This window comes from Asterias amurensis, chromosome 12 (genome assembly GCF_032118995.1).
Source record: "Asterias amurensis chromosome 12, ASM3211899v1".
Classification (NCBI taxonomy): domain Eukaryota; kingdom Metazoa; phylum Echinodermata; class Asteroidea; order Forcipulatida; family Asteriidae; genus Asterias; species Asterias amurensis.
Window position 1 is genome coordinate 15,199,479 of NC_092659.1, and position 27,743 is coordinate 15,227,221.

The 27,743-nt window shown below is 39.9% G+C and overlaps 1 protein-coding gene across 2 annotated transcripts; it reads right to left on the bottom strand.

The window, feature by feature from the left end:
- Positions 1 to 8,702: 8,702 nt before the first annotated feature.
- Positions 8,703 to 26,795, bottom strand: LOC139945019 (tyrosine-protein kinase HTK16-like). 2 transcript variants are annotated; one of them, XM_071942252.1, is made up of 11 exons: positions 26,098 to 26,795; positions 24,655 to 24,856; positions 19,267 to 19,510; positions 18,409 to 18,614; positions 17,571 to 17,876; positions 16,641 to 16,818; positions 15,165 to 15,367; positions 14,009 to 14,194; positions 13,806 to 13,897; positions 9,742 to 9,868; positions 8,703 to 9,520 (listed from the first exon to the last, which is right to left on the bottom strand). In XM_071942252.1, exons 1-11 carry the CDS (start codon positions 26,643 to 26,645, stop codon positions 9,314 to 9,316), a joined length of 2,499 nt encoding a protein of 832 aa, XP_071798353.1. In that variant the 5' UTR covers positions 26,646 to 26,795; the 3' UTR covers positions 8,703 to 9,313. The 2 variants fall into 2 exon arrangements, with proteins under 2 accessions (XP_071798353.1, XP_071798352.1); XM_071942251.1 differs by having other exon boundaries at positions 16,641 to 16,821.
- Between the last annotated feature and the right edge of the window lie 948 nt (positions 26,796 to 27,743).

A 27,743-nucleotide genomic window follows, 5' to 3' on the forward strand; every position in this document is an offset into this window, starting at 1 on the left:
AAAAGTTTAATCTGATAAAATCACAAGAGGTAAGCCTTGTTGTTTAGTCTTAATTTGGCTAAAATCTAATAAAATCACACGAGGTAAGCCTTGCAGTTTAGTCTTAGTTTGGCTAAAATCTGATAAAATCACAAGGGGTAAGCCTTGCAGTTTAGTATTAATTTGGCTAAAATCTGATAAAATCACTAAAGGTAAGCCTTGCAGTTTTATCTAAATTTGGCTAAAATCTGACAAAATCACAAGAGGTAAGCCTTGCAGTGTTATCTTATTTTGGCTAAAATCTGATAAAATCACAACAGGTAAGCCTTGCAGTTTTATCTAAATTTAGCTAAAATCTGCTACAATCACAAGGAGTAAGTCTGCAGTTTTGTCTATTTTAGCTAAAATCTGACAAAATCACAAGGGGTAAGCCGGGCAGTTTAGTCTAAATTTTGCTAAAATCTGATAAAATCACAAGAGGTAAGCCTTGCAGTTTAGTCTTAATTTGGCTAAAATCTGATAAAATCACTAGAGGTAAGCCTTGCAGTTTTATCTAAATTTAGCTAAAATCTGCTAAAACCACAAGAGGTAAGCCTTGCAGTTTCGTCTTAATTTGGCTAAAATCTGATAAAATCACAAGGGGTAAGCCTTGCAGTTCAGTCCAAATTTGGCTAAAATCTGATAAAATCACAATTGCAGTTTAGTCCAAACTTTGCTAAAATCTGATTAAGTCACAAGGGGTAAGCCTTGCAGTTTTGTGTAAATTTGGCTAAAATCTGATAAAATCACAAGAGGTAAGCCTTGCAGTTTTGTCTAAATTTGGCTAAAATCTGATAAAATCACAAGAGGTAAGCCTTGCAGTTTAGTCTTAGTTTGGCTAAAATCTGATAAAATCACAAGGGGTAAGCCTTGCAGTTTAGTATTAATTTGGCTAAAATCTGATAAAATCACTAAAGGTAAGCCTTGCAGTTTTATCTAAATTTGGCTAAAATCTGACAAAATCACAAGAGGTAAGCCTTGCAGTTTTATCTTATTTTGGCTAAAATCTGATAAAATCACAACAGGTAAGCCTTGCAGTTTTATCTAAATTTAGCTAAAATCTGCTAAAATCACAAGGGGTAAGTCTTGCAGTTTTGTCTATTTTGGCTAAAATCTGATAAAATCACAAGGGGTAAGCCGGGCAGTTTAGTCTAAATTTTGCTAAAATCTGACAAAATCACAAGAGGTAAGCCTTGCAGTTTTATCTAATTTTGGCTAAAATCTGATAAAATCACAACAGGTAAGCTTTGCAGTTTTATCAAATTTTGCTAAAATCTGATAAAATCACAAGAGGTAAGCCTTGCAGCTTAGTCTTAATTTGGCTAAAATCTGATAAAATCACAAGGGGTAAGCCTGGCAGTTTTGTCTTAATTTGGCTAAAATCTGATAAAATCACAAGAGGTAAGCCTTGCAGTTTAGTCTTAATTTGGCTAAAATCTGATAAAATCACTAGAGGTAAGCCTTGCAGTTTTATCTAATTTTGGCTAAAATCTGATAAAATCACAACAGGTAAGCCTTGCAGTTTTATCTAAATTTAGCTAAAATCTGCTAAAACCACAAGAGGTAAGCCTTGCAGTTTCGTCTTAATTTGGCTAAAATCTGATAAAATCACAAGGGGTAAGCCTTGCAGTTTAGTCCAAATTTGGCTAAAATCTGAAAAAATTACAAGGGGTAAGTCTTGCAGTTTTGTCTAAATTTGTCTAAAATCTGATAAAATCACAATTGCAGTTTAGTCCAAACTTTGCTAAAATCTGATTAAGTCACAAGGGGTAAGCCTTGCATTTTTTTCTAAATTTGGCTAAAATCTGACAAAATCGTAAGGGGTAAGCCTTGCAGTTTTGTCTAAATTTGGCTAAAATCTAATAAAATCACAAGGGGTAAGTCTTGCAGTTTTGTCTATTTTGGCTAAAATCTGATAAAATCACAAGAGGTAAGCCTTGCAGTTTTGTGTAAATTTGGCTAAAATCTGACAAAATCGTAAGGGGTAAGCCTTGCAGTTTTGTCTAAATTTGGCTAAAATCTAATAAAATCACAAGGGGTAAGTCTTGCAGTTTTGTCTATTTTGGCTAAAATCTGATAAAATCACAAGGAGTAAGCCTTGCATTTTTTTCTAAATTTGGCTAAAATCTGATAAAATCACAAGGGGTAAGCCTTGCAGTTTAGTCTAAATTTTGCTAAATCTGATAAAATCACAAGAGGTAAGCCTTGCAGTTAAGTCCAAATTTGGCTAAAATCTTATTAAATCACAACAGGTAAGCCTTGCAGTTTAGTCCTAATTTGGCTGAAATCTGATAAAACCACAAGGGGTAAGCCTTGCTGTTTAGTCTTAATTTGGCTAAAATGTGATAAAATCACAAGGGGTATCTCTTACAGTTTTTTCTAAACTTGGCTAAAATCTGATAAAATCACAAGAGGTATTAGCCTTGCAGTTTTGTCGAAATTTGGCTAAAATCTGATTAAATCACAAGGGGTAAGCCTTGCAGTTTTTTCTAAATTTGGCTAAAATCTGATAAAATCGCAAGAGCTAAGCCTTGCAGTTTTTTCTAAATTTGGCTAAAGTCTGATAAAATCACAAGGGGTAAGCCTTGCAGTTTTGTCTAAATTTGGCTAAAATCTGATCATGACACAAGAGGTAAGCCTTGCAGTTTTTTTCTAAATTTGGCTAAAATCCGATAAAATCACAAGGGGTAAGCCTGGCAGTTTAGTCTTAAATCTGATAAAAAGTTTAATCTGATAAAATCACAAGAAGTAACCCTTGCTGTTTAGTCTTAATTTGGCTAAAATCTAATAAAATCACAAGAGGTAAGCCTTGCAGTTTAGTCTTAATTTGGCTATAATCTGATAAAATCACAAGGGGTAAGCCTTGCAGTTTAGTCTTAATTTGGCTAAAATCTGATAAAATCACAAGGGGTAAGCCTTGCAGTTTAGTCTTAATTTGGCTAAAATCTGATAAAATCACTAGAGGTAAGCCTTGCAGTTTTATCTAAATTTGGCTAAAATCTGACCAAATCACAAGAGGTAAGCCTTGCAGTTTTATTTAACTTTGGCTAAAATCTGATAATATCACAACAGGTCAGCCTTGCAGTTTTATCTAAATTTAGCTAAAATCTGCTAAAACCACAAGAGGTAAGCCTTGCAGTTTCGTCTTAATTTCGCTAAAATCTGATAAAATCACAAGGGGTAAGCCTTGCAGTTTAGTCCTAATTTGGCTAAAATCTGATGAAATCGCAAGGGGTAAGCCTTTCAATTTACTCTTAATTTGGCTAAAGTCTGATAAAATCGCAAGGGGTAAGCCTTGCAGTTTACAGTCAGTTGTCTTTAATCAAAAGGGGTAATTTTGCATTTTTTCCTCAACATTTTGCCAAAATCTTGTAAAATCAAAAGGGGCAAGCTTTGATTTTTGTCCTCAAATTCTGTTTAAATCGGATAAAATCACAAAGGGTTACCCTTGGAGTTTTAGCTAAATTTGCTAAAATCTGATACAAACACAAGGGGTAAGCCTTGCAATTTAGTCTAAAGTTTGCATTTTGCCTCCAACTATTGCCAAAATCATGTATAATCAATAGGGGTGTAAGCTTTGACTACTCTTTCCTTCAAATTATGCTTAAAACAAATGTCAAGGGGAGATGTCAAAATACTTTTGTATAGTTATAGGTTGTTAAAATTAATTAAAATTGAAGCAAATTTGTGCAGAAAGTTAGTCAGAGTGAAGACCAGGCATTCAGGGGACTCAAAGTCTAGTCGAAACCAGCGTGGTGATCACCCATTAGAACCCTTAAGGGACTGGCAGGTCCCGGCCCCTCCTTTACTTTCCCACCCGTTGTCCTACCTAATTTGGGGAGAGACATGACGGACCCCAATCACTTACTGGTGCGAGCAGTAAAAGTCATGTCCCTTTTGGTACGGGCAGGATTCGAACCGGGTGTACCAGCTCTGGATAGCACGCAATTGAACTATCCAGTGCACCGTGTCGCCACAGTGCCCGTTGGTGTTTGAAGGTGGTTTTAGACACTACTTATATTATTCACTGACTCCATGGCAAGCAGAACATAAAAAATTACTAGCGGGAATTGAACCCGGGTCCCTTGGCTCCTAGTCCATTGCGTTATCCATCAAGCTACGGTGACACCTGACGATCGAATGATTAATTATAAAACTTTGAATCAAACAAAAAGATGTACAAATATAAAGACTGAGATAAGAAACAATAGGACTTTCAAACTGCTCTTCGACATTTTCGGTTAACACACGCATGAGGCCAGTGGGTCAGGATCCTTGGTCTTGGGGAAATGAGTCACATTGACTACAATTCAGATAATTTAAATAAATGGGAAACTCTTCTAACGACAAGGGGGATAAACCTTGCATTTTAGTTTGAATGTGGCAACATAAAAAAACGAATTGTAAACCAACACACTTGTTGCATTAGTGTGCTTTCAAACTAATAATAGTAAAGGCTTCAGCTGAAGTCTTTTATTGTTATTGTTGAGTGAGAAATTACCTCTTTATCATAAACTACAATACTTCAGAGGGAGCCATTTCCCACAATGTTTTATACTATCAACAGCTCTACATTGCCCGTTACCAAATGAGTTGTATGCTTACAACTAGTTAGAGTGATTAACAATAGTGTACAGTGTCTTTAAAGCTGTGCCTCGTTTTAGGGTTTTAAGTAAAATGCTCAAATACAAAATTTTCCTGCTCGGGATCAGAGCGACAACAACAGAACTGGAGTTTATCCATATTATGAGTTTAGACAAGACACTTGACTTAATATAAATATCGAAGCAAAACCAATTACTATCCGACATATCATGCTTTATTATAAAGTATTCTTTTAATAACGTTTTATTCTTCAAAGCACAACATTTTAAACTGTTTTCTGAGTTGGCTTTCTTTGAATTTCACATTGTTGATTTTGCTTGATGATTACTTAAACCAAATTTAATAATCAGTTCATCTTGTTCATAAATAAACACATTACACCACTTAATGGTTAACATTTTATGATGAATGTACATTTATATGATCAGAAAATAAAGACTATGTGCTTGGACTTGAGTTGTTTTTTTTTGTGAGGAATGAGTTAACCAGTGATATGTATTCTCGTATTCATTTTTATTATTCGCATTAATATATACAACTGTAATGATAATCTAATCAATTTAACATGCAAAACGACAATTTGTTCCGTTAACACATTCTTGACAAAATACTAAAAAGCTGCATCCCTGAAACCAAATGAAACCATTTATATTATGTAGCAAGAGCATTATGTTTTTAAACAATAATTGGAAAAATGTTGTCATGAACTTTTACTTGATGACCTCTAAATATCTGAAAGTATTATTAAAGGGTCTATGTACTTTTTGTAGGACAAAATACACAATGTCCACAGATTTACATTTAACTTACACAGTTTGAAGATAATGATGGTAGAAAGTTTCCCTGAGAATATTAGCACCTGGGGTGCTGCAGTATTTTGAAAAATGAGTAAAACAATGTCATGAAAATAATTTTCGCCTCAGAGATCATGAGACGAAAATTATTTTAGCATGTAAAACGTGTTTTCATGACATTATTTTACTCATATCTCAAAAACTACAGCACCTCAGCAACTTATATTTTAAAGTACGCTTTATACCATCATTATCTTCAAGCGGTGTAAGTTTGATGTAAATCTGTGGAAATTGTGTTTTGTTTTACAAAAAGTACCCAAATACTTTAATGAGCACATCATCATCACTTTTAAGTGACTTGTGACCCATTTTCTGTACAAACCGAGTATTCAACAAAAAAATAAAATTATTTTATAATTATTAAGTTTTTCATTAATTCAACCCTCAAACTTCAAAAAGTTCTCACCCTCCAAATGGAGTATCCAATTCAAATCAAATCATTGTACTAGACAAATCTAACTAGAAAACGGTTTATTATATTCAGTTGGCCAAATTATTCTACTTCAATTACTGGTTCAAAGCATTTTGAAAATGCATAGCTTATGAATAATTCATAAGGATGTGTTACTTCACAAAGACACCTTTTTGCAATTGTGCAATTGCTTTAACTGTTTACTTGATAGCTAGCTAGACCAGCATGCACCTCATTCCTCGCCTAACGCGGGGCGTACTGAGTATTTGAGATAAGGTGGGGAGTAGAGTCACAGGACTTCTTTTCTTCTGAGTTGTTTTGTATTTGAAAGAAACTATTTCAAAGAGCTACTTCAAACACTTTTGCAAAGAGTTGAACATACAAAAAGTACATGAACTTACACATAATCTTTGACAGGTATGTTACCCTGAAGTTGATGTAATATAATATAATAGCATGAATGATGATGTCATAGGTACCAGCCTACAATTTGGTCAGTGTTGGCTACAATCTTGAAGTTACAACCTAAATGGGGACTATCGTCAGGATCATAACATGGCCTACTTTTTAAAAAGCCTGTAAGCACAAAAGCTTGCTGAGCACACAAAAGTATCGCTAAACAGCAACAGGTTACCAGCCAAAATTACCTTAGATTAACATAGCTGTTGTGACGGCCAACGCATACAGGTAATGCAATAACTGCAGTTAAACTTCATATTCAGTATGGTCACTTACCTACATGTGCGGCGACAGCACCCCCAGATATTAGGCGTGAATAAAGACAAGTGCGAGCAGCAAAGCCGCAAAGCACCTTTAGCAACTCGTTTATCTAATTAGTTATTCATATATGATCCTTCTGTGTGTTGCCCTCAGCGCGTGACTTTTTTAGTGCACCTTTATGTCTGTGTGTCATGTGGCGTGCAAGCTCCACCGCTCCCGCTGGTCTTTTTTCGTGCATGATATTTTGGCCCGTGCTTGACATCTGAGGGTGCCGCGTGCGCCTTGACTAAAGGCTAACATGTACTATGATCATGACGGCAGTCCCCCTATTTACATAAAGAAATACTTTACATCAATTAATAATTGTACATAATATCTATTTCAATTGGAACAAGAACGTCAACGTTACTTTTCAAATCGCTTGAGTAATTATAAGTGTCTGATTGCTGTCGTAATTTAAACAGTAACAAAAATATGTAAAAACCGTCTGTGTATATTTTCCAAAATATAACTATAACGTAAACAAAAAAATATGTTAGTAATAAGCAGTGGAATATATACCAACTGTCTGCATATCAAATTCACCTTTGAAAAATACGAATTTATACCTAAATATTGCTGTTTTATTAAAGCTGTGTCCCCCTCTGATTATAAACTCTAGCATTGACCTTCAAGTGGGCATGTTATCATATCAATCAATTTACGACCAAATCTTTCAATAACCCAACCCATCGTGCCATGTCATTGCCTAGCAGTCAAAGGAACACGTTGCCTTGGATCGCACGAGTTGGTCTATAAAAGCGTTTGAAACCGTTTGTTATGACATGTATATGGTTGGAAAGGTGTTTTAAAAATAGAATATAATGATCCACACACAACTCACTCAAAATTGCACGGTTTTCCTTTTACTTTGCAAACTAACACGGTCGGCCATTTATGGGAATCAACTCTTTGACTCCCATAAATGGCCGACCGTGTTAGTTGACGAGGTAAAACGAAAACCACGCAATTTCGAGGCATATTTGTGTGTATCATTGTATTCTACTTTGACATCTTTCTAACCATTTTTGTTTTTATAACAAACGGCTACAAACTCATTTCAAATACCAACTCGACCGATCCAAGGCAACGTATTCCTTTAAGAGTACTATTTCGTAGAGTGTCGCGGCCGAGTGGTTAAGAGCATCGAATTCAAGTTCTGGTGCTAATTCACCGGAGTGTGGGTTCGAATCCCGGTCGTGACACTTGTGTCCTTGAGCAAGATACTTTACTATAATTGCTTCTCTTCACCCAGGGGTATAAATGGGTACCTGCGAGGGTAGAGGTTGATATTGTGAATGAAAAGCTTTCGGAGCGCCACGGAAGCTCGGGGCTGTATACTCCCTAATGGGAGCCTGAGAAAGATTAAAGGGATGTTTATTGGCCCAATGACCAGGGGACTAATGTAAAGCGCATTGATACGGTTTATTGTGAAATGCGCTATATAAGAACTTGTTATTATTATTATTATTATTATTTCAAGCATGGGTTGGAGTTCCAGTTTTGACACTTGTGTCCTTATTCAAGACCCCTCACCATGATTGATTCGTAAAGTTGAGGAGGTAGTGCTTTCTGCTCTACCAGCCAGGCTACTGATAGATGATACCAAAGCCTACATCCCTGTTAAAACATAGGATAACCTTGCTTTAGCCCCAGGAGTATGTGGTAACGTGATGTTTCTCAACATATGCGTAAAATAACGGATTTGTGAGAATTTGAACTCGATTGGTCTTCGAGGTTGCGAGTGAAAAGGGACAAATAACCTGTTTTAGTATCAACTACATCTCACAAAAATATAATATTGTACTTCCTTCAACCAACTTGACTGACTTACATGTAAGTGCAGGTCAGTTACTTCAAACAAAATGTTTTATTGTTTTAAATTTGTCTCTCAATATATTATAAAAATTTGTTTCCTGTCACTGTCTCCTAAAATTTACATCCTGAACTAAGTCCTTCCTGCTAGATACCTTCTCCAGCTATGAACTATCCATCCCCTACATACTCCCTCTACCGAATCCACTGTGCCCCCCCCCCCCTCCCCCACACCTCACCTAAGCCCCGATTCTGCTCTTATTCCTATTGGTTGCCGCCTGCTAGGACCAAATACAGCACCATCCATCACAACCCGGACCCATTCTTTCTTAAAAAAGAAAAGAAAAAAGTATTTCACTTATTTCTTCTTGCACTGTGTCCGATTGACCAACCACAGCCCGCCCACTTTGTTTCTAACACAAACCACAGACATTATTATTCTTGCACAATACAGAGGGCTTCTTAACATGAAACTCCACAACAATTCCATGACTATTCCATGACTTTTCCATGACAATTCCATGACTATTCCATGACTATTCCATGACTTTTCCATGACTTTCCATGAAGTTTTTCGTGACAGCAGAGGGCTTCAACAGTAATATAAACATGATACTCCATTTATTCAATGACTACTCAATGAACATTCCATGACTATTCTATACCGATTCAATGTTATTTCCACAACTATTCCATGACAATTCAATGACTATTACACAACTTCCCATGAAAAAATATTTAGGTATTTAGGCATCTGCTTCAACAAATTCTAAACCCCCCCCCCCCCATGGCATGCATGTTGTTCCAGTCCAGCTCTTACCATTGTTGCTCAAACCAGAACCCCTGCCTTTTATCTCTTCTTGCTGGGTGCCTGTTTCACCCCAGCGTGGTAGAATTCTCGGTAGTCCGGGTCCTCGCTGAACATCTTATTGAGGTCATTAAAGGTCGGCCTCTTGGATGCGTCATAAGACCAGCATTCCATCATGATGTTATAGACTTTCCTGGAGCAGCCGTCCGGCATGGTCAGCCTGGCCCCTTTCTCAATCATCTGGATCACCTAAAAAAATGTAAAAAAAAACAAGATGTCATTCTACATGTAGATGTTTTAACAAGAAGCTGATACTCGTTTACACATAGTCGCCGCTTTTACTGCGATAGAAAAGTGGCCTAGACCATGGCCATTAACCGCGGGCCAAACGTGTCCTTAACCATTGCTCTCTAAACCAATGAACAGGCAGAATATTGGTAAGGGGTGTTATAATAAAAACTACTACTTACCTCTGCCCCCATCATATCTCCATAGGGCTGGTCCCCGTAGGTGTACATCTCCCAGACAGTAACACCATAACTCCAAACATCTGACGCATGGGAGAAAGTCCCAAAGTAGATGGACTCTGGAGCGTACCTAATGTACAATAAAGAAATTCAACAGAGACACTGTACTTAGACCAAGAAGAAAGATTCTACTTCATGCCTTAACTTTTGTTAACCGCAGCAGATGCAAGTGGATGAACCAGAATGCTCTAAATGCCCCGTCTTCGATTTCACCAAACTATTCCCAACTATACTATACTATACTACAAAGGCATTTATAAAGCGCTCTTACAAAAAATGTATCACAGTGCTTTACACAGAAAGAAAGAAAAACCAAGATAAACATACAACAACATTAAGAGTCATATAAATAGGTTTTGAGAGCTTTTCTGAAGGCTGCTAATGAAGATGAATGGCGTATATTGTAGGGTAGTCGGTTCCACAAAGTAGGCCCTGCAGCAGAGAAACCCCGGTCACCAGATGAAGTGCGAGAATGGGGGATGATCAGAACTCTGTTATCTTTGGCAGATCGCAGTCCTTCTCTAGTTGGAACATACGGATTAATGAGTTCTTTGAGATATAGCGGAGCATCTGTGTCGGTGATACATTTAAAAACAATTGTGAGAAGTTTGAACTGGATGCGTTTTGAAATACAGAGCCAATGAAGTTCACGGATAAGTGGAGAGACGTGGTCATATTTCTTGGCCTGGAAAATGAGCTTTGCAGCCCGGTTTTGTAGACGTTGAAGCCGTTTAGTGTCTTTGGAGGAGAGACCCGCAAGCAGAGAGTTGGCGTAGTCGATCCTTGATGTGACAATTGCTCTTACTGCGTCCTGGCAGGCAGATTGAGTGAGGAAAGATCTTATGCGAGACAAATTGCGAAGGTGAACATTGACAGCACTGGATATAGAAGAAACCTGGTTTGACATGCGCATTGATTGGTCGAATACAACACCTAGGTTCTTAGTTGTTGAAGCCGGAAGAATTACTTCAGAGCCAACCTTAAGTGTCACAGAAGATAGTAAGTCCGTGAAACAGGGACTCGCAGCAATGAAGAACTCTGTTTTAGTTTCATTTAACTGAAGCATGTTATTTGCCATCCACTTCTTTATGCTCAGAATACAGTTGGAAAGGGAAGACAGGGCATCATTAACTTCACATTGATTACGAGGGTCAAACGAAATGTACAATTGCGTGTCATCTGCATAAAAGTGAAACATAACATTTTTGTAGCACTTGATTATATTTGCAACAGGATAAGTGTACAAAGAAAAGGATTGGGGGCCAATTACAGAGCCTTGTGGCAAACCAAAGTTGACAGATTGTGGATCAGACAAAGCACCAGCAATTTTCACTCTATTGGAGCGATTACAAAGGTATGACTCAAACCATTTACATACACTACCACTAATGCCAAAGATATTAGACAACCTGCCTAAGAAGACACTATGGTCAACTGTGTCGAAAGCTGCCGACAGGTCCAGCAACACCAGGAAGACAGCCCGCCGATTGTCAAGAGCAGACATGATATCACTCTTGACTCTCAGCAGAGCCGTCTCCGTACTGTGGCCGGACCTGTAGGCAGACTGATACATTTGAGTAAGATTATTGCTACAAACATGGTTATTTACACTGCACAGAGCTGCTTTTTCAATGATCTTAGACAAAAACGCTGTATTAGAAACAGGTCTGAAGTTCTTAAGATTGTTACAGTCCAAGTTGTGTTTCTTCAGAATGGGTGTGACTATGGCTTCTTTCAGGGAAGAAGGAAATGATCCAGCAGACAGGGATGTGTTCACAATTGATGACAGAGCAGGCAGCATAATGTCCAAGTTCTTCTTGAGGAGCCATGTGGGCAATGGGTCGAGACCACATGATTTACTGGGAGACTTCATGACAAGCTTAGCAACCTCATCTGGGCTCAGGAGAGAGAAGTCTGTGAGCTCTGGGGGCTGGACATTAGGGCAACACTGTTCAGTCAGGTGTTGTGGTTCGGCCTGTTGGACATTTGGGTCACTTAGAGAAGATCTGATGGATTGCCTGATTTTAGTAATCTTCTCCTTGAAGTAGTTGCAAAAACGGTTACTAAGTGACTTCATTGAGTCACTCGAAGGTAGGGAGACAACAGAGCGATTTAACAACGTGTTAAGCGTCTTAAACACAGTCTTAGTGTCAGCGGATGAGAGGTGGTTAGTGTAGTACTTCGATTTCTCCTGGCGAATGACTTTGGACAATTGATGAATTTGGTCGAGATATTTTTGACGGTCTTCAGCATGTCCACTTTTGCGCCAGGTTCTTTCACATTTGCGTCGAGTACGTCTAGCCAGGTGAATCTCAGCATTGTACCAAGGTGGATTAGATTTGAGCATGCGAGTACGTGTTGTTACAGGACAATGGAGATCCAGCAGTGTTGAAATGGTCTTCTCATAGCATGAAACTTGACCTTCGATGGAACCATCAAAGGGGAATGATTCAAGGGCATGAATCATGTCGCTCCTAAAAGCATCATCGTCAAGATCCCTGTAGTTTCTTGAATTGGTGGTTATCTTCAGGTGATGTGGTTTCGCACGATTAATCACACATTTGATGACATGGTGATCCGAGTACAAAATGTCAAGAACAGTGCAAGCGATCACAAGGAGGTCATCAGGCCGAGAAATGATCAGGTCCAATGTATGACCGAATTTGTGAGTAGGTTCGGTGATGTGTTGTGACAGACCAGCATCAGCAATTGATGTGAGGAAGTGTGCTACCTCTGGCTTGGATGGGTTATCAAGATGTAAGTTGAAATCCCCCAAAAATCAAGAGCTTACCAGAGAAAAGTGTAACTTCATCTAGAAAGTCATCAAATTGTGATAGGAAATCAGAAGTCTTTAATCCATTCCTTGGTGATGGAGGGGGTCGGTACACCACATAAAGTCGAAACTGATTGCTAGAGTCACACACGCAAGCAAACTCGAAGGAGGTAGGCTTGAGATCCACTTTTGTAAGCGACAAGTTGAGAGAGCTCTTAAAAACAACGGCAATCCCACCGCCGTAAGACTCACTTTCACGTGGAACATTTAAGCAGGAATATCCAGGGGGCGTGCACTCACTGATGACAACAGAATCGTTGTGCCGCAACCAAGATTCGGTGATGCACATTATGTCCACATCATGTTCTAAGATGTAATCAAACAGAATGTTGGTCTTATTTCTCACACTGTTGGCATTCCATAAATATACATTCAGCTTACTGTATGTTTCTCTGGGGATAGGTCTCAGGTTAATCAAGTTGACACCAGTCTGATGGTTAACGTGTGTTTTTTTGTCCGTTCTTGATATAATATGGACTGGAAGTGGTCCATGAGAGTCAGCTGGGGAGGGCTCATTAGTAGTGTCATTGTTCCATAGTTTTGAAGGTTTGCGTCGAATATGGGATCCAGCACGTCTACTCCGATATCGGAAGATACCCGAGTCTTTAAGGGTGGTGTAAGTTTTACTTGGTATCCATTGCCTAGGCATGTTGTGGCCTAGGGCTAGTAACTCAGTTCTACTGTATGATATACTTGCAGTAGGAGGTGGTTGCATTGTAGTTGACCAGTGGTGCTGAACAGCCCCATTCATCTCCAGATCAAGTGTGGTTTGAGTCATTGATTCTGTCATTAGCATATGAATGGGTGGCTGTATCTCCAAGTCCAGTGGACCATAGGTACTGATATACAGAATCAGTAAAGTACAGATCCAAGGTAGAAAAATCATCATGCAAAAATCACTTTCGTGAGAAGTCCCAATCCGAAGAAAACATGATCAGTGATGTCACTACAGATCGTGATGATGTTGGATAAAGTTTGAGGAACATGTAAGCTCAAAACAACACATAAAAAGCTCAAATTCTGGAGAGCTCAGAAAAAAGAGTGGCAGCAGCTCAATCAGCGCCTACACGTTACAGCCCCTGTGTTACATAACTCAGTATTACCAACTCAGTTACCAACTCAGTATTAATTTTAGGACGTGGGACGAGTTAAACGAAACCATTACCAAACCTACCATTTGACTGGCCATCTGCCACCTGTAGTCGCTCTGTAGTAATCATTGTTCTCACCGGTCGCCCGTGAAAGTCCAAAATCGCTTATCTTGACCTGCCATGTGCAAGAACAAAAAGAAGTAAGGTACAATACAATTATGATTAAAGTACATAGACCCTTTAAAGTTTGATTTGAATTGAATTGAATGTTGATCCAACAACTGACCTGCTCTTTGTTGACGAGGAGGATGTTCCTGGCAGCTAGATCCCGATGAACAAACTTCTTGGTCTCGAGGTACATCATCCCACATGCGATCTGAGCCGCCCATAATCTTAGGTTCTCCTCAGATATCTGATCAGGATGATCAATAAGGAGATCAAGCAAGGCTCCCATCGACACTAACTCTTGCACCTGTAACAATAAGAAGTTAATATGAAGAAAGGTTTGTGATAACACCATGTAATGACTATCTCTAATGAGTTGGGGTGGTTCTAAAAAGAACCGTTGGTTTCAACTCGACGTATGCTCTGATCAGTATGCTCTGATCGTCTTCTGGAGAAAGCAATAATAAAAAAATGATTTGAGTTTGTTAAGAAATTATTTGAGTTTATTAAGACAAGATCATGGTTAGCATCCACAGGGTTGGTTTAAATAACCTTGTTTACAATTTAAAAAAACATCATTATTTTACAATTATAAAAAGAGAAGAATACAGTTCGTTTTACAAAACTACACATTAAGAGCAAAGACATCAAAGTCAGTTGGACTAAAAGCCAGTTGTGTACAAGCGAAGTAAAGAGTAAGCCATGCTAAAATAAATAAAGCAAAAATGATAGAATTCTCATTAGAGTATGAATTATGGAGTTGTAATATCTCTGGGTTCTACAATGGGGTATTATTAACCCCAAAAGAGGTGTATCCCTCAGCTTCCTTTCACAGGGGGAAGCATTTGCCTAAATTTAACAGAATTCATAACTTCTTGCCAAACTTAAGAAGTAGTGTATTTCTTCTAATCTGTAGTGAGGAAACCCCCCAAAGTTTTAGAGTCTTGGATTAATCACTGTGGTAATTCTAATACCCATTAGTAATTTTGCAGGTTTGAGGCTTGTTTTTCACTACTTTCAACAAAGGAGATGTGGAGCTGTGCCGAACCTACATCAGTTTTTAAGCTTTACATAGATTCCTCTTGATCACCAGCTTGCGCTGATGAACAATATTTACAAATATTGGCTGGATTTGAGTGCATTGTCGCAAAAAATATAATCCTTAGGTGAAATCTGGATTATTCCAAATGAAATGGAAAAGCCTGCTTTGGGCGACCAAGTGAGTGAGTGAGTGAGTGCTACATATACATGTAGGACCTGTGAAGTACTGCACTTACCAGCATCATGGGAGGGCCCATGACTACACCATGTAGTCTGACGATACATGCATGATTCAGGCCATGCATGACCCTAGCCTCCCGCAGGAACTCTCTCTGACCGGTCTGTAGATGATCCTGGTGGAGCGTCTTGAGGGCCACGTCATGATTCCGCCATTTCCCTTGGAGAACGGAGCCATATTCTCCCTGCCCTATCTCTTTCCCTAAAAAGAAGAGGAATAAAAACAAAACTAAACCTGTGTTTGTTACATGTACGTCTGTTAACAGTTTTGTTTGTTCTCTCTCTAAAATGTATCTCCTTACCTAGAAAGAAGAAAAAACTAGCTACAGTGTATGTGTGTTTGTGGTTTGAATAGTTATACACTGCTCATCAAATCACACCGTATTCATGCATGGTGTTCTCCCTGTCCTACATGTATATCCTAACATCGAAAGAAGAATAACAACAATAATAAAGAAACTAGAAAATGTGTTTGTAATTTGAACAGTCATGCACTGTTCATTAAAAATACTTTCTTTACTGTTCATTAGAAACCAGATTCATGGATGGTGTTCTTCCTGTCCTATCTCCATGAAAGAACAATAAAAAAAATCTCTCATGGGCGTTGAGTTTTAGGGCTGTTAGACTTGTCCTCCTTCTTTATCCTTGCGGATAAAGACAGGCGGTGGTCTTACAGACCAAATGATTTCATTGGATACAAGGATTTTATTAAGTAAATGTGCAGCAACGTTATCTTTCCATATCTGTGTTATGAATGGGCTCCTCTGAAGTGACATGTTTTGTCAGCTACACAGGCGAGCATGCTGGAGTCTTGGGTATTAACTTTACTTCATACAACGACGCTCTTCAAGACTACGAGCTTGAGTCTTTATCTAGTAAGTAGGAGGAAGAATCACTGTCAGCGGTTTGTGGAGGGACTTCCAAAATCTACCCGAACCATGGACTTCTCCCTCTACTAGATATGAGAGTCATTCTCGCAATCTACGTAGTGCCAATTATTTTTCCCAGCCGCATACATACAAGGACCTCTCGTTTCATAAACAGTCCTATTCCTTATTTTTAAAGTTTCCTAAATAGGCAGTTGCTTTCGTTTGTGTGTTTTGTTGGTGGTTTATTTACACACAAATGCCGTCTCTTTGAATCTTTTAATGTAGCTTCCAATGTATGTAAACTATTTTGGTTTAAAATGTAATTTTTACTTTAACTGTAAGTGTAAAAACAATAAACTTAACTATCTAAACTATAAATCTATCACCATCAGTAGGAACTTTTTGATCGTCTGCAGCTGAGCATGTGTACACTGTTTGTACATGTAATTTTGTTTTATTCTCAATGACTGCATGTACACATGAATGTAGACTACACATCTCTGCCACGTGAATGGATGCAAAGGAAGTTGCTCAAGAATGTCATCTGGCGTTATTCACAAGCCTCTTGAAATCAGATTATCAGGCTATACTGAGATAACCAGTTACCTTTTTGGATTTCCTTCACGTTAATATTCACCATGTCCTTCTCACCGCTGGCAGCCTTCAACTGCTCCTGCTGTTGCTGTTGCAGCAGCTTCTGCTGCTCACGCTTCCTCGTTCGAGAGAAAAGGCGAGAGAAGCCACATGCTGGCTTGCTGGTGGAGGCATGACGGTCAAGATTGTCCTGCTTCGACAGAGAAGAAAAGAATAATAGTTTTAGTTCTTAAAGCGCATTTCACAATAACCGTCTCAATGCGCTTTGTATCAGTGCCCTGGTCATTGGGCCAACAACATTCCTTTAATCTTTCTCAGCTCCCTGGGGAGTATACAACCTGGGCAGCCATAAAGCTCCAAAGGCTTTTTCCTGCACAACTAAAACCTCTACCCTCGCAGGATACCCATTAATACCCCCTGGGTGAAGAGAAGCAATTATAGTAAAGCATCTTGCTCAAGGACACAAGTGTCATGACTGGTATTCGAACCCATACTCCAATGACTTACCCAGCAGAACTTGAAATCGATACCCTACGTGAGTGAGTGCAAAAAGTTGCACTCCCAAACAAAACATTTACAAGAAATTTGGTATTCAGAAAGGATATAGTGTGTCAAATTTCTGTTGATAAAAACATTAAACATAAAATGTTAACCCTCCTACTGTCTGACCCCTTCCATGTCATCCAGTGCTATTTTTAATGATAGCAAAACTATGCCATACTACAAAATAGATGTTTGTAGTTCAACCCTTCTACTGTCTGACTGTTTAAAGGCACTGTACACTAGTGGTAATTACTCAAAATGTCAGACAAACATTCCACCGTGAAAACAACCATCTTCAATGTACCAAATTGCACTGTTGGTATACACAATTAAACGTTAAAACGTACTTAACTTGTATTTTTAAGTGCTCAACAGGTCCTTTTTTAAATCCCTACTTACCGATAAGGGTCCTTTCTTCACGGCTCTTGATGGGCTCGACGGTGAGGCACTTCCAGGTAATGGAGAGTCCCTAGTCAGGTCAGTTGGTCTGGGACCCAGTGTCGGGGGACGATCTCCATTCCTGACTGGTACATTGGGGAGATTACGATACTGAGTCTCTGTGGCATGCTGATTGGGCGGGGTACCGTGCTGGCTGATTGGGTGCAGTAGACGCATGGGGAGTCCATCGTCGTAATGCATGTAGTGGTTGACCAGATGCTCTAAGGTTTCGAAGTACGGACCGTCATCGATGAAAAGCTTATCGCCCTTTCGTAGACAAACAAATAAAACAACGCAGGTAATTTTTGGTCACAGATTGCACAACTTGAATTGTATTTTAATCACCTACATTCTGCTCTACCAGTCAGGCTCCTAGTGGGTGATACCCATGCCTACATCCTTACAGACTGTGAAAAAGATAACGTGTTTCAGCCCTAGGAGTAGGTGGCAAGTGGGAACTGGGAGTTTGGAAGTTGATAGTGTTCTGTTCGCAGAATTGATATGTATTTTAGTACACATTGGCCTCTCTTGTGTGGACCATTATTGCTTTGTCCTTCGAATGGAGCATAGAGCCGTAGGTCCCATGTGTTGTGTAAATAGTAAAAGAACCGATACAAAAATCATTTAACACTGTTCAAGCACCTTATCAGGTGCACTGTATTAGTCTATATTATAAAAATAATTGTTTAGTATATTTAACAAAAGAAAACCATGCCTCACAGGGCAATAAAAATAATGGTTAACTGCCGCTCAGGGTTTCAACACCCTGGTCAAGTGAGAAAACTGCAAGGGTACAAACCTTTTTGTTGATTTCAAAGTTGTAAATGCTGCCATTGGCGGCCATAGACAGCACAAAGATGCCTTCCTTGTTGAGACTGCTACGGATAAGGAACTGGCCGTCTCGTGCCCCGTAGTTCTGAATGATCTCCATGGCTGTGTTGCGATCCAGGGTACCGTGGTCCCAGTGTACCTTCATCGTCTTTGGAGTCGCAGGTTGATAGTTCTCTGTTGGCAAAAGTGAAATATATTTTAACTTTAGTTCAAGGGGGCTGGCCCCATTTATGACATCCAAGGCGCCGCCCCTGAAGATGAAGGGCAAGGTATACACACCGCCTGTGTCCGAAGCTACATGGTGTATGGCTCTGGACGTGCCCCACAAGGGTGGGGCACATCCAGCAGATGGAAAGAGCAGATATGAGAATGATCAGGTGGATGTGTAGGGTGTCTCTGGCTGACAGGCTGTCAAGTGCAGAGCTATGGAGGAGAGTCAGAGTGGAGGGGATCGGAACCGTTTTGAGAAGGCACAGGCTGGGGTGACTTCGGACAAGGCCTTGGTGCCCCTTCAAAAGTTTCCCATAGCCTTGAAGATTTTCTAAAACAAGTGCCCGTCACAAATTGAAAAAAAAAGCCTTGCCCACTCAGGGATAAAACTCCAGCCGTCGATTTCACCGAATCCTTTCTAACTTAGGATTAATCTTAGGACTTAGGACTAGCTAAGTTCCCTATCATTACACTTTGGACGCATTGAACCCATCCTAAGTTCTCAAGATAGGGTTAATCCTAGCGTTTCGTGAATTCACCTGCAGGCCTGCCCATGTGACCCACTATTAGTTACCAAAGCATATAAAACGCAAACTAAAAGTGAGATCTGACTTACTGAATAATCTGATGGTTTCCGGGTTGTTGTATCGGCGGGCCAGATCCAACGGCGTGTCGTTGTCTACACTACGGGGGTAACAAGGGGCTCCAAACCGTAGCAGCTCTTGAACGCATTTGGTGTGGCCATGCATGGCGGCTTCGTGAAGGGGTACCCAACCCGTCATGGGGTGGCGTAGTGTGGGGTCCGCACCACGCTGGAGTAGAAGCTTGCAGATGTGGGGGACGGCGTGGATACAGGCCGTCTAGATGTTTGAAAAAGAATATCGTAAGTAGGATTTGAAACTTCGCATGGTGGGAGTATAATTAGGTGAGGTTTGAGGTTGGCGATTTACACTGTACCCCTTTTATTAGGCTCTCAAATTTGTCTAAAGAACATTTTGAGGACCTAATGTACAAAATATGAATGAGGCTGACGCTCTGCTTTATCTTTTGAGTAGTGTTGCTTCTGAAAAGAACTAGTGATTAACAACTCAACGTTTTGATCAGTATGCTCTGACCTTCTCCTAAAGACAGGGGGGAAATCGCTGCCAACAGCCCCATAACAATCTCACCAACAACGCCAAGTTTTGCATTCTCCTGAAGACGATCAGAGCATACTGACTGAAACATTGAGTTGTCAACCACCGGTTCCTTACCAAATCAATCCCTTCTCAAAAGAGATTTTCAAATGGTGCTACCGCAAACCTCACCTTATAAAAAAAGAATATCATTGAAAATGTACCGGCAGTCTCAATACCTTGTTGTCAACTTGAATTTGAATCGGCTTAGTTTGATCGGCCTAGAGTAGGCATGTCTGTCTACTGACATGACTGCATTAAATTTGAGTCATTGAACCCCAAGGTCAATGTTAAAGTCTCGAGAGTCTTGAAGTGAAAGGTGCTGTCAAACTGTAGATAATCTGTCATAGAATCATGTTCAAATTGCACCAAATATTATTTTGTTGGATCATTTGGTATTAAAAAAAAACAGTGTGTTACTTAATCTGAGTTAAATTGACAACTGTGACATCTGAGGAAAACAGATCAAAATGTTGACAGTCTCCCTACATTATATTTTGTCAACTTTTAGAAGTTGATACTACAAGGCAAAGATACAACTGATTTGGAATAGCTCAGTTGTTTTAATCCTTTTAACTGTATAAACAATCAATCAATAGAACATATAATCCATATTTCCACATATACAATGTACCATAATACTAACCCTGTAAAAGTTTTATTTTATAAGGTGGTAGAACTTTTGAGATATCGCCGAAAATCTAGAGCAGTTTTGTCCACCCATGATCCTAAATTGGAATACACAATCTAAGAAACATTTCATGCAAAAACATTTCTCATATTAACGTTTTTTAATCACTCGCCTTAAAAAAATACTTTTTTTCTACAAAATGTTAGACATACATGTATGTACAACAGCTACACTGGTTCTTGACAATGCCAAGTAAGTTTTAATGGTGGTTTTTTAATCACAGGGGTGAGAGTCATTACTCACTTTAAAAGTAGGCCATTGCTGAGATAACTTCCTCAAGTAGCTGTTTAATGAGGAATACTATCTATTTTCTCCTCATGTAGTGGGGTGCACCCTTAAAATCCAGCTGATAATTCAGTGTGCTACCCCTTTAAGAGGAGGCCATTGCTGAGATAACTTGCTAAAGTAGCTGTTTAATGAGGAATACGTTCTGTTTTCTCCTCATGTAATGGGGTGAACCCTTAAAATCCTGCTGATAATTCAGTGTGCTACCCCTTTAAGAGGAGGCCATTGCTGAGATAACTTGCTCAAGTAGCTGTTTAATGAGGAATACGTTCTGTTTTCTCCTCATGTAGTGTAGTGGGGTACACCCTTAAAATCCAGCTGATAATTCAGTGTGCTACCCCTTTAAGAGGAGGCCATTGATGAGATAACTTGCTCAAGTACTGTAGCTGTTCATGAGGAAGAGGTTATGTTTTCTCCTTACTTAGTGGGGTACACCCTTAAAATCCTGCTGATAGTTTAGTGTGCTACCCCTTTAAAAGGAGGCCATTGCTGAGATAACTTGCCAAGCCTCCCAGTCAATAAAGCCTAAAAGCCTTCAGCAATCATCCCAAACCTGTACATCGTTGTCACTGATGGGATCACAAGGGAAGCCTTTCATTACTGCCTAGTGTGTCACTCAGAATCCAGCAAAACTAACACTTCAACGGCTCCAAAATACTGCTGCCCGCATTGTGACACTGTCTAGAAAATCCTGTTCTATCACCCCCATTCTGAAACAACTACACTGGCTCCCTATCTCTCAGCGAATCATCTTCACGCTGATGCTCATTGTCCACAAAGCTCTTAATGGCAAGGCTACCCACTATATTTCTGAACTGCTTCAAGTTTATACTCCATCAAGGAATCTTTGATCAAGCTCTATGCTTCTCCTCTTTGAACCCAAGTCTCGACACACATGGGGTGAAAGGTCTTTTTCTTCAGCCGCGCCACGCATCTGGAACTCTCTACCACTTGGTCTTCGATCTTGTCTCTGTACCGCAAAATTCAAGTCTCTTCTTATCTTATCTTATGTCACAGGTTTTCAATGACTAATTTTGTTGTGTCTGCTTTTCTTTGTGTTGTGTTTTGTTTTTGCTTTGTTTTAGGTTTTACTGCGCCTTGAACACCCAGCAAGGTGGATATGTGCGCATTACAAGTCTTATTATTATTATTATTATTATTAACACTACATGTGCATTGACTTCCTTTTTGAGTGACATTGGAGATACACAAATAAACTCCCCCAAAGTCGACCGTACCCTTAAATAGATTTTGCCTATAGGCTAATATTACAAGGAAAGTGCAGAGCTTAAAGACTAACTGTAAGCTTTCATAGCAACAAATAAGTTGTTTAGGCCTATTCCATGCGCTGCATCTCTTTGAATTCCTTGCATGGGCCATGTGAAACTAAACTTCCTGTATGGACTCTCAAAAGCGATCACCTTTAACATTTACGCTATTGTTACAGCATTTACATAGGAAAAAACATTGAACTACATTCCAAAAACCAAGGTGTAGGGGCCTACTTTGCCTTTAAAGCCATTATACACTTTCGGTACAGAAAAAAAATTAAAAGTTCACAGATTTACAAACAATTTACATGGTTTACAGAAGGTAATGGTGAAAGACTTATCTTGAAATATTATTCCATGAAATGCTTTACTTTTTGAGAAAACATTAAAACAATATCAAATCTCGATAGCGAGAATTACGGATTTATTTTAAACACATGTCACGATACGGCGAAACGTGGGGAAAAAAAGGGTGTGTTTTCCCGTTATTTTCTCCCGACTCCGATGACCAATTGAGCCTAAATTTTCACAGGTTTGTTATTTTTTATATAAGTTGTGGTACACGAAGTGTGGGCCTTGGACAACACTGTTTACCGAAAGTGTCCAATGGCTTTAAAAGGATAGGCCTACATACTTGATACAATGTAAATTTTTGAATCCTCCAACATCCAAAATGAAAACTCCCTACTGATAAGAATAGGAAGACACCCTACTATCGGTAGCTTAGTTTGTACAGTACCTGCCGGCCAGTACTGAGGCACCTAGTTCAAGTCCAGGGGTGGATTTCACAAAGGTAGTCTTAACTTAGGACTAGTCCTAAGCAATGCTAAGAGATAGGACTGGTCCTAAGTTAGGACCAGTAACTCATCCTAACTTAGGACTGGTCCTATCTTTTAGCATTGCCTAGGACTAGTCCTAAGTTAGGACTACCTTTGTGAAATCCACCCCTGCTCTTTTACCCCAATATAGACATGTACATGTGTACATGTACCATCGCAGTTTCCCTTGTGGTTTATTATTTAAAACTAGAGGGAACACGATAATGTACATCCGTGACAGGACAGGATTTCAAAGGGATCTGGGGAAATACCGAGCTTCAATGTGTAAATACTCGAGCTAGGTTTCAGGAAGTTAAAATTAAATTTTGAATACGGTGTCAACTGCTAAAAACACATTCCAGATATCAAGGCAAATGGGTGAAGTGAATACACTGTATTTTACATCAACTCTGATGGCGACTACAGTTTCAAATGAACAAAATTTACTCCAACGCATAGAGAATATGGGGAAGAAAAGTTTTTTTACATTACGGGGAGTCCTGCCTGTGAGTGGAGAATATGGAAAGCATACGGACATTACACATCGTGTGTTGTAATATTGGGTAAAAACTGCAAGTCATGTAAGCCCTTTACTCCATAGACCCCTTTACAGATAGGAAAAAACAATGCATTCTGGGATAGGATGCGATGTTTTGGGATGTTCGTCACACATAAAACATGCATTAGCCATTGATCTCCATTATACTGACGTGGAGACAATACTAATGTGCATAGCTTACTCGCAAACTCTCCCAAAATGCATCATAATCACCACTTCCGGCCTAACTGTAAAGGGGTCTACATGTATGTGTGGTGAGTGTGCCTGACCAGTCACTGCATGTCCTTGGTCTCCGTGCACTCCACACATGGACATGACCTAGTGTGGAGATCATAACCATTGATGCAAAAGCACTACCCGACTAGTTAATGAAGAGCTTCTCACAGTGTACAAAGGCTAGGGCCTATATTCACCCAGTGCTCGAATACACAGCCCCTGTTTGGGATGCTGGCCTTACCCAGAGGCAGGTGAACCACCACGAGAAGACCCAGAGGCGTGTATGTCACTTCATCCTCTCTAAGAATGCACAACCTATCCTGATGCTTTGTCCAACCTTCAACTGAACACTTCAACATTCAAAACTCGTCAATAATACCAGACCAGATGTTCAGATCCTTACAAATGTACTTTTGACCTCCATTCATTTCACATGGAGATTTGCAGTCAATTCACACATGCTACTAATGTACATAATGTACAATTGTGTTAAAAATAGTGAATAAAACACCATAGTTTCATGAATTACACAACAGACAGACAGAGGGTCAAAAGTGCAAGGAATACTGAACCTGTCCTGGTGCTTTGTCCAACCTTCAACTGAACACTTCAACATTCAAAATTTGTAAATAATACCAGACCAGATGTTCAGATCCTTACAAATGTACTTTTGACCTCCATTCATTTCACATGGAGATTTGCAGTCAATTCACACATGCTACTAATGTACATAATGTACAATTGTGTTAAAAATAGTGAATAAAACACCATAGTTTCATGAATTACACAACAGACAGACGGTCAAAAGTGCAAGGTGACACTACATCACCTCGGACCAATCCAACATATGGAGTACTTAAATGTACATCACAGCAGGTTTGTCAATATAACTGGACTGTATCTTTATCCTTGCGGATGAAGACAGGGGACCAGTCTATGTTGAACTTTACTTTGGCATTGTACTTCCCGCTTACCCTTGCAATACTTACATGAAGAGGTGTGACACAATTACTGTCTTTGCAGTTGACGTTAGCCCCGCCCTCCAGCAGTTTCTCAACAATCTGAGCGTCACCCATAAAGGACGCATCGTGTAGGACTGTCTGGCCGGCCGTGTTGCGCGCATCCAGAGGGCTGCAGTACGGACTCTGTAAGATCTTTTGGACGAGAGCCAGGTTGCCGTCCAAAACAGCTCTGTGGCCAAAAAGGTTAAAAGGAAATGTAATGTTTCTGTCTGAAACTTGTTAACACACAAATAACAAAGCAGGCCTGATAACTGTACTTTACAGGTTAATCTGGAGGTCACAGGTTCATGTCCCGTTTTAGTTAATTTGTCTTTGTTTACATCCCAAACTTATTTTAAAGTTTATCCTGTCAATTTCTCTTGTAGTAGGCCTATGAAACCAATTTCAACTTTACTTCAAATGTAAGAATCGAATCAGCACTTCCTAGTCTTTGACAAATGTTTAAAGGTGATGTTTGGGCTTACTTTTATTTCTACCATGTACATGTACTTCGCTCCCGGGCAGGATCCATGCATGCCTGAATGCTTGGTTTTTGTAAGGGCACCAAGGCACCAAGGCATTTTTTTTCACGAAAATTGTAAATTTCTACTGGAGAATTTCAAGGGGCACACGGGCATTACCCAGGGGGTGACAGGCATGGAGGCGATCCCCTGTGTTTCCTCCATGAAGTATCATGCCTGCATGTTTTTATAAGTAACCTCGGACATAAACGTTCAAGGAGCAATTGAAAGTTATTTGCTCAATTAACCTTAATGCTCAATGGCACAACTAAGTGCTTGGTCCGAGATTCAAACCCACAGAACTTCAGTGTTGACTTTAAATTGAAGTGATCCATTGGATAAAAATGCTGACTTATAACATTAATATGATGTTATTGTTGTTGGTGGTGTGACTGGCTAATCGGTCAAGGGAACCAGACTCAAGCTAGTTTGGTGTTCCAAACTTCAGAGGGTGTAGGTTCGAGTCCAGTTCTTGAAGACCAAGTAGCTGAGGCGCCGCTGTATGACCGATAATGTCAAAATTTTGAGAGAGAAAAAAACCCGGAATACAGCGCCCCAGCTACTGACTGGGTCTAGTGTTGGTGTCAAGTCAATACAAGATGAGCAATAGCAGAATGTGTTTCTTTTGGTTTTACCCACCGATGGGGTGCCCACCGACCGATGATTGTTGTAATGTTAGCACTATCTACTCAGTCCCGAGCTCTGTGAAACAAATCACAGGCATATTACTTGGGTGGGATTCGAACCCACGAAATCTGCAATTCTATTTCTACTACATGTAGCTAGTAAAGTATATAGAGCACTTTCTGACCAGTTTGAATATATTTTAGCAGGGGGTACCACAACGATTTAAAGCTGATTGTGGTTGTCCACAAATTTTCAACCCGTATTTCTATTTGTAATTATGTACCTGTGTAACGGGGTCGTTCTCCCCCTTCGTCTAGCCGTCGCTGGTGGCACTTCCCCTTTACAAAATTCATAAAGTCTCGTAGACAGACCATTGGCCCCTTCCATGTAGAAGTTAACCAGCGCGTCCAAGCCATGGTAAAGCGGCCCGTTATCAACCTGGTAGTAGAAATCACCCAGGCAGTGGATCTGAAAGTGCTGCGGTTGCGAGTCGTGGACTAGCGACACCACGAAATCCCCGGGCGCCGTGGTGCTCTCGCGGACCAAGAACAACCCCTCGGTGTTGCCGTTCTCCTGGAGGATGTGCACGGCCGTCTCCCGCGTGATCTTCCCGTGGAACCAAAGTAAATTCTTCTCCTGTTCTTTGGCGTTCGCCTTGTCCCTCATGAGAAACTCCTCCAGTGGTATTGTCTTGAGGATTTCGTCGAGTGGGGTGAGCTTAACTCGACTGTCGCGACCACTGACTTCCGGGTATGCCCAGGAGTCATCTTCGCCAAACGAAAGAGGGTCCACCTCATCAAGGCGACTGAAATCCCCGCTGCAAAGGGCCATAATTGCCCTATTTCTGCGGGTCACTGAGGGCTAGATATTATAAATAAACCTTATTCAACACACTGGTGATGATTTGTTAATGCTGACATACCTAAATTTCGTCAGAAATAGTGTATTCGTACTGCCGATGGCCTACCCGTCCCGTAAAACTTGACGATAAACACATTTCCTTGTTGTACTTGTTAAAGAGGGTCAAGGGTCAAACATCTCGACTAAGTAAAGGGCGCCCCCATTATTTTCTTGAAATGGGCGCATCCACCACACACCATAGAACTTTCAGAGCTTGAGTCGGGCCCAAGTTTTATTTCTACCTTCATGGTCACTGCTTTTCTCGGGGCCCGAACAAAGAAAACACGACCCGAGAACAACACACTCAGGACAAAATCACACACCACCTTTCATCGGGGGTTTCAAGAACAATACTTTACAAAATGGCAGCATTATCTCTATAGAGAATCAGTAAATTAGTTGCAAAAAATGACTCTAAAGATAGATTTGATTTTGTTAAGTTGAAAGTTAACAATATTTAGCTAATTATAGTCATCCAAAAGAAACATAGGTCGAAAGCTAGGTCTCTTTTCACCGTCAGGTTTCCGACAACTTAAAAACAATCTATCACTTCACAAATGGCTCTGCTGCTTACCGTAAGCAGAGAAACGGCGCTTACGGGAAGCGGTGAAAGCGATCGCAAGCGCAGCGGCGGTACAAAAAGCAGAGCCACGAACTTGGGATCTGTAGGCCAATAGATTGTCCTTTCTCTATGGTAGGCCTACCAAGTCACTTTTTTGGGCTCACAACTTCGTTGAGCGGAAGAAACAAGAACAGGGATCATACTTATTGTTTATCGACTATCCAAACAAACCACCAAACAAAGCCACTGTGTCGCTATAGCCCTACGCCCCACACTTTAAGGATTCCCTTTATTGGTTTTGCCCTTTCAACAAACTGTAATTATTTTTATGAATTGGGATAAACAGGTAAACAAAGATCAATAGCACACACCTTTTGTGAACATTATTCTTTTACATAAATGTCTTTTATTCTAAAATTAAATTTTCAGTAGTCTATAATATAATATGAAGGAATACAATTCAGCAA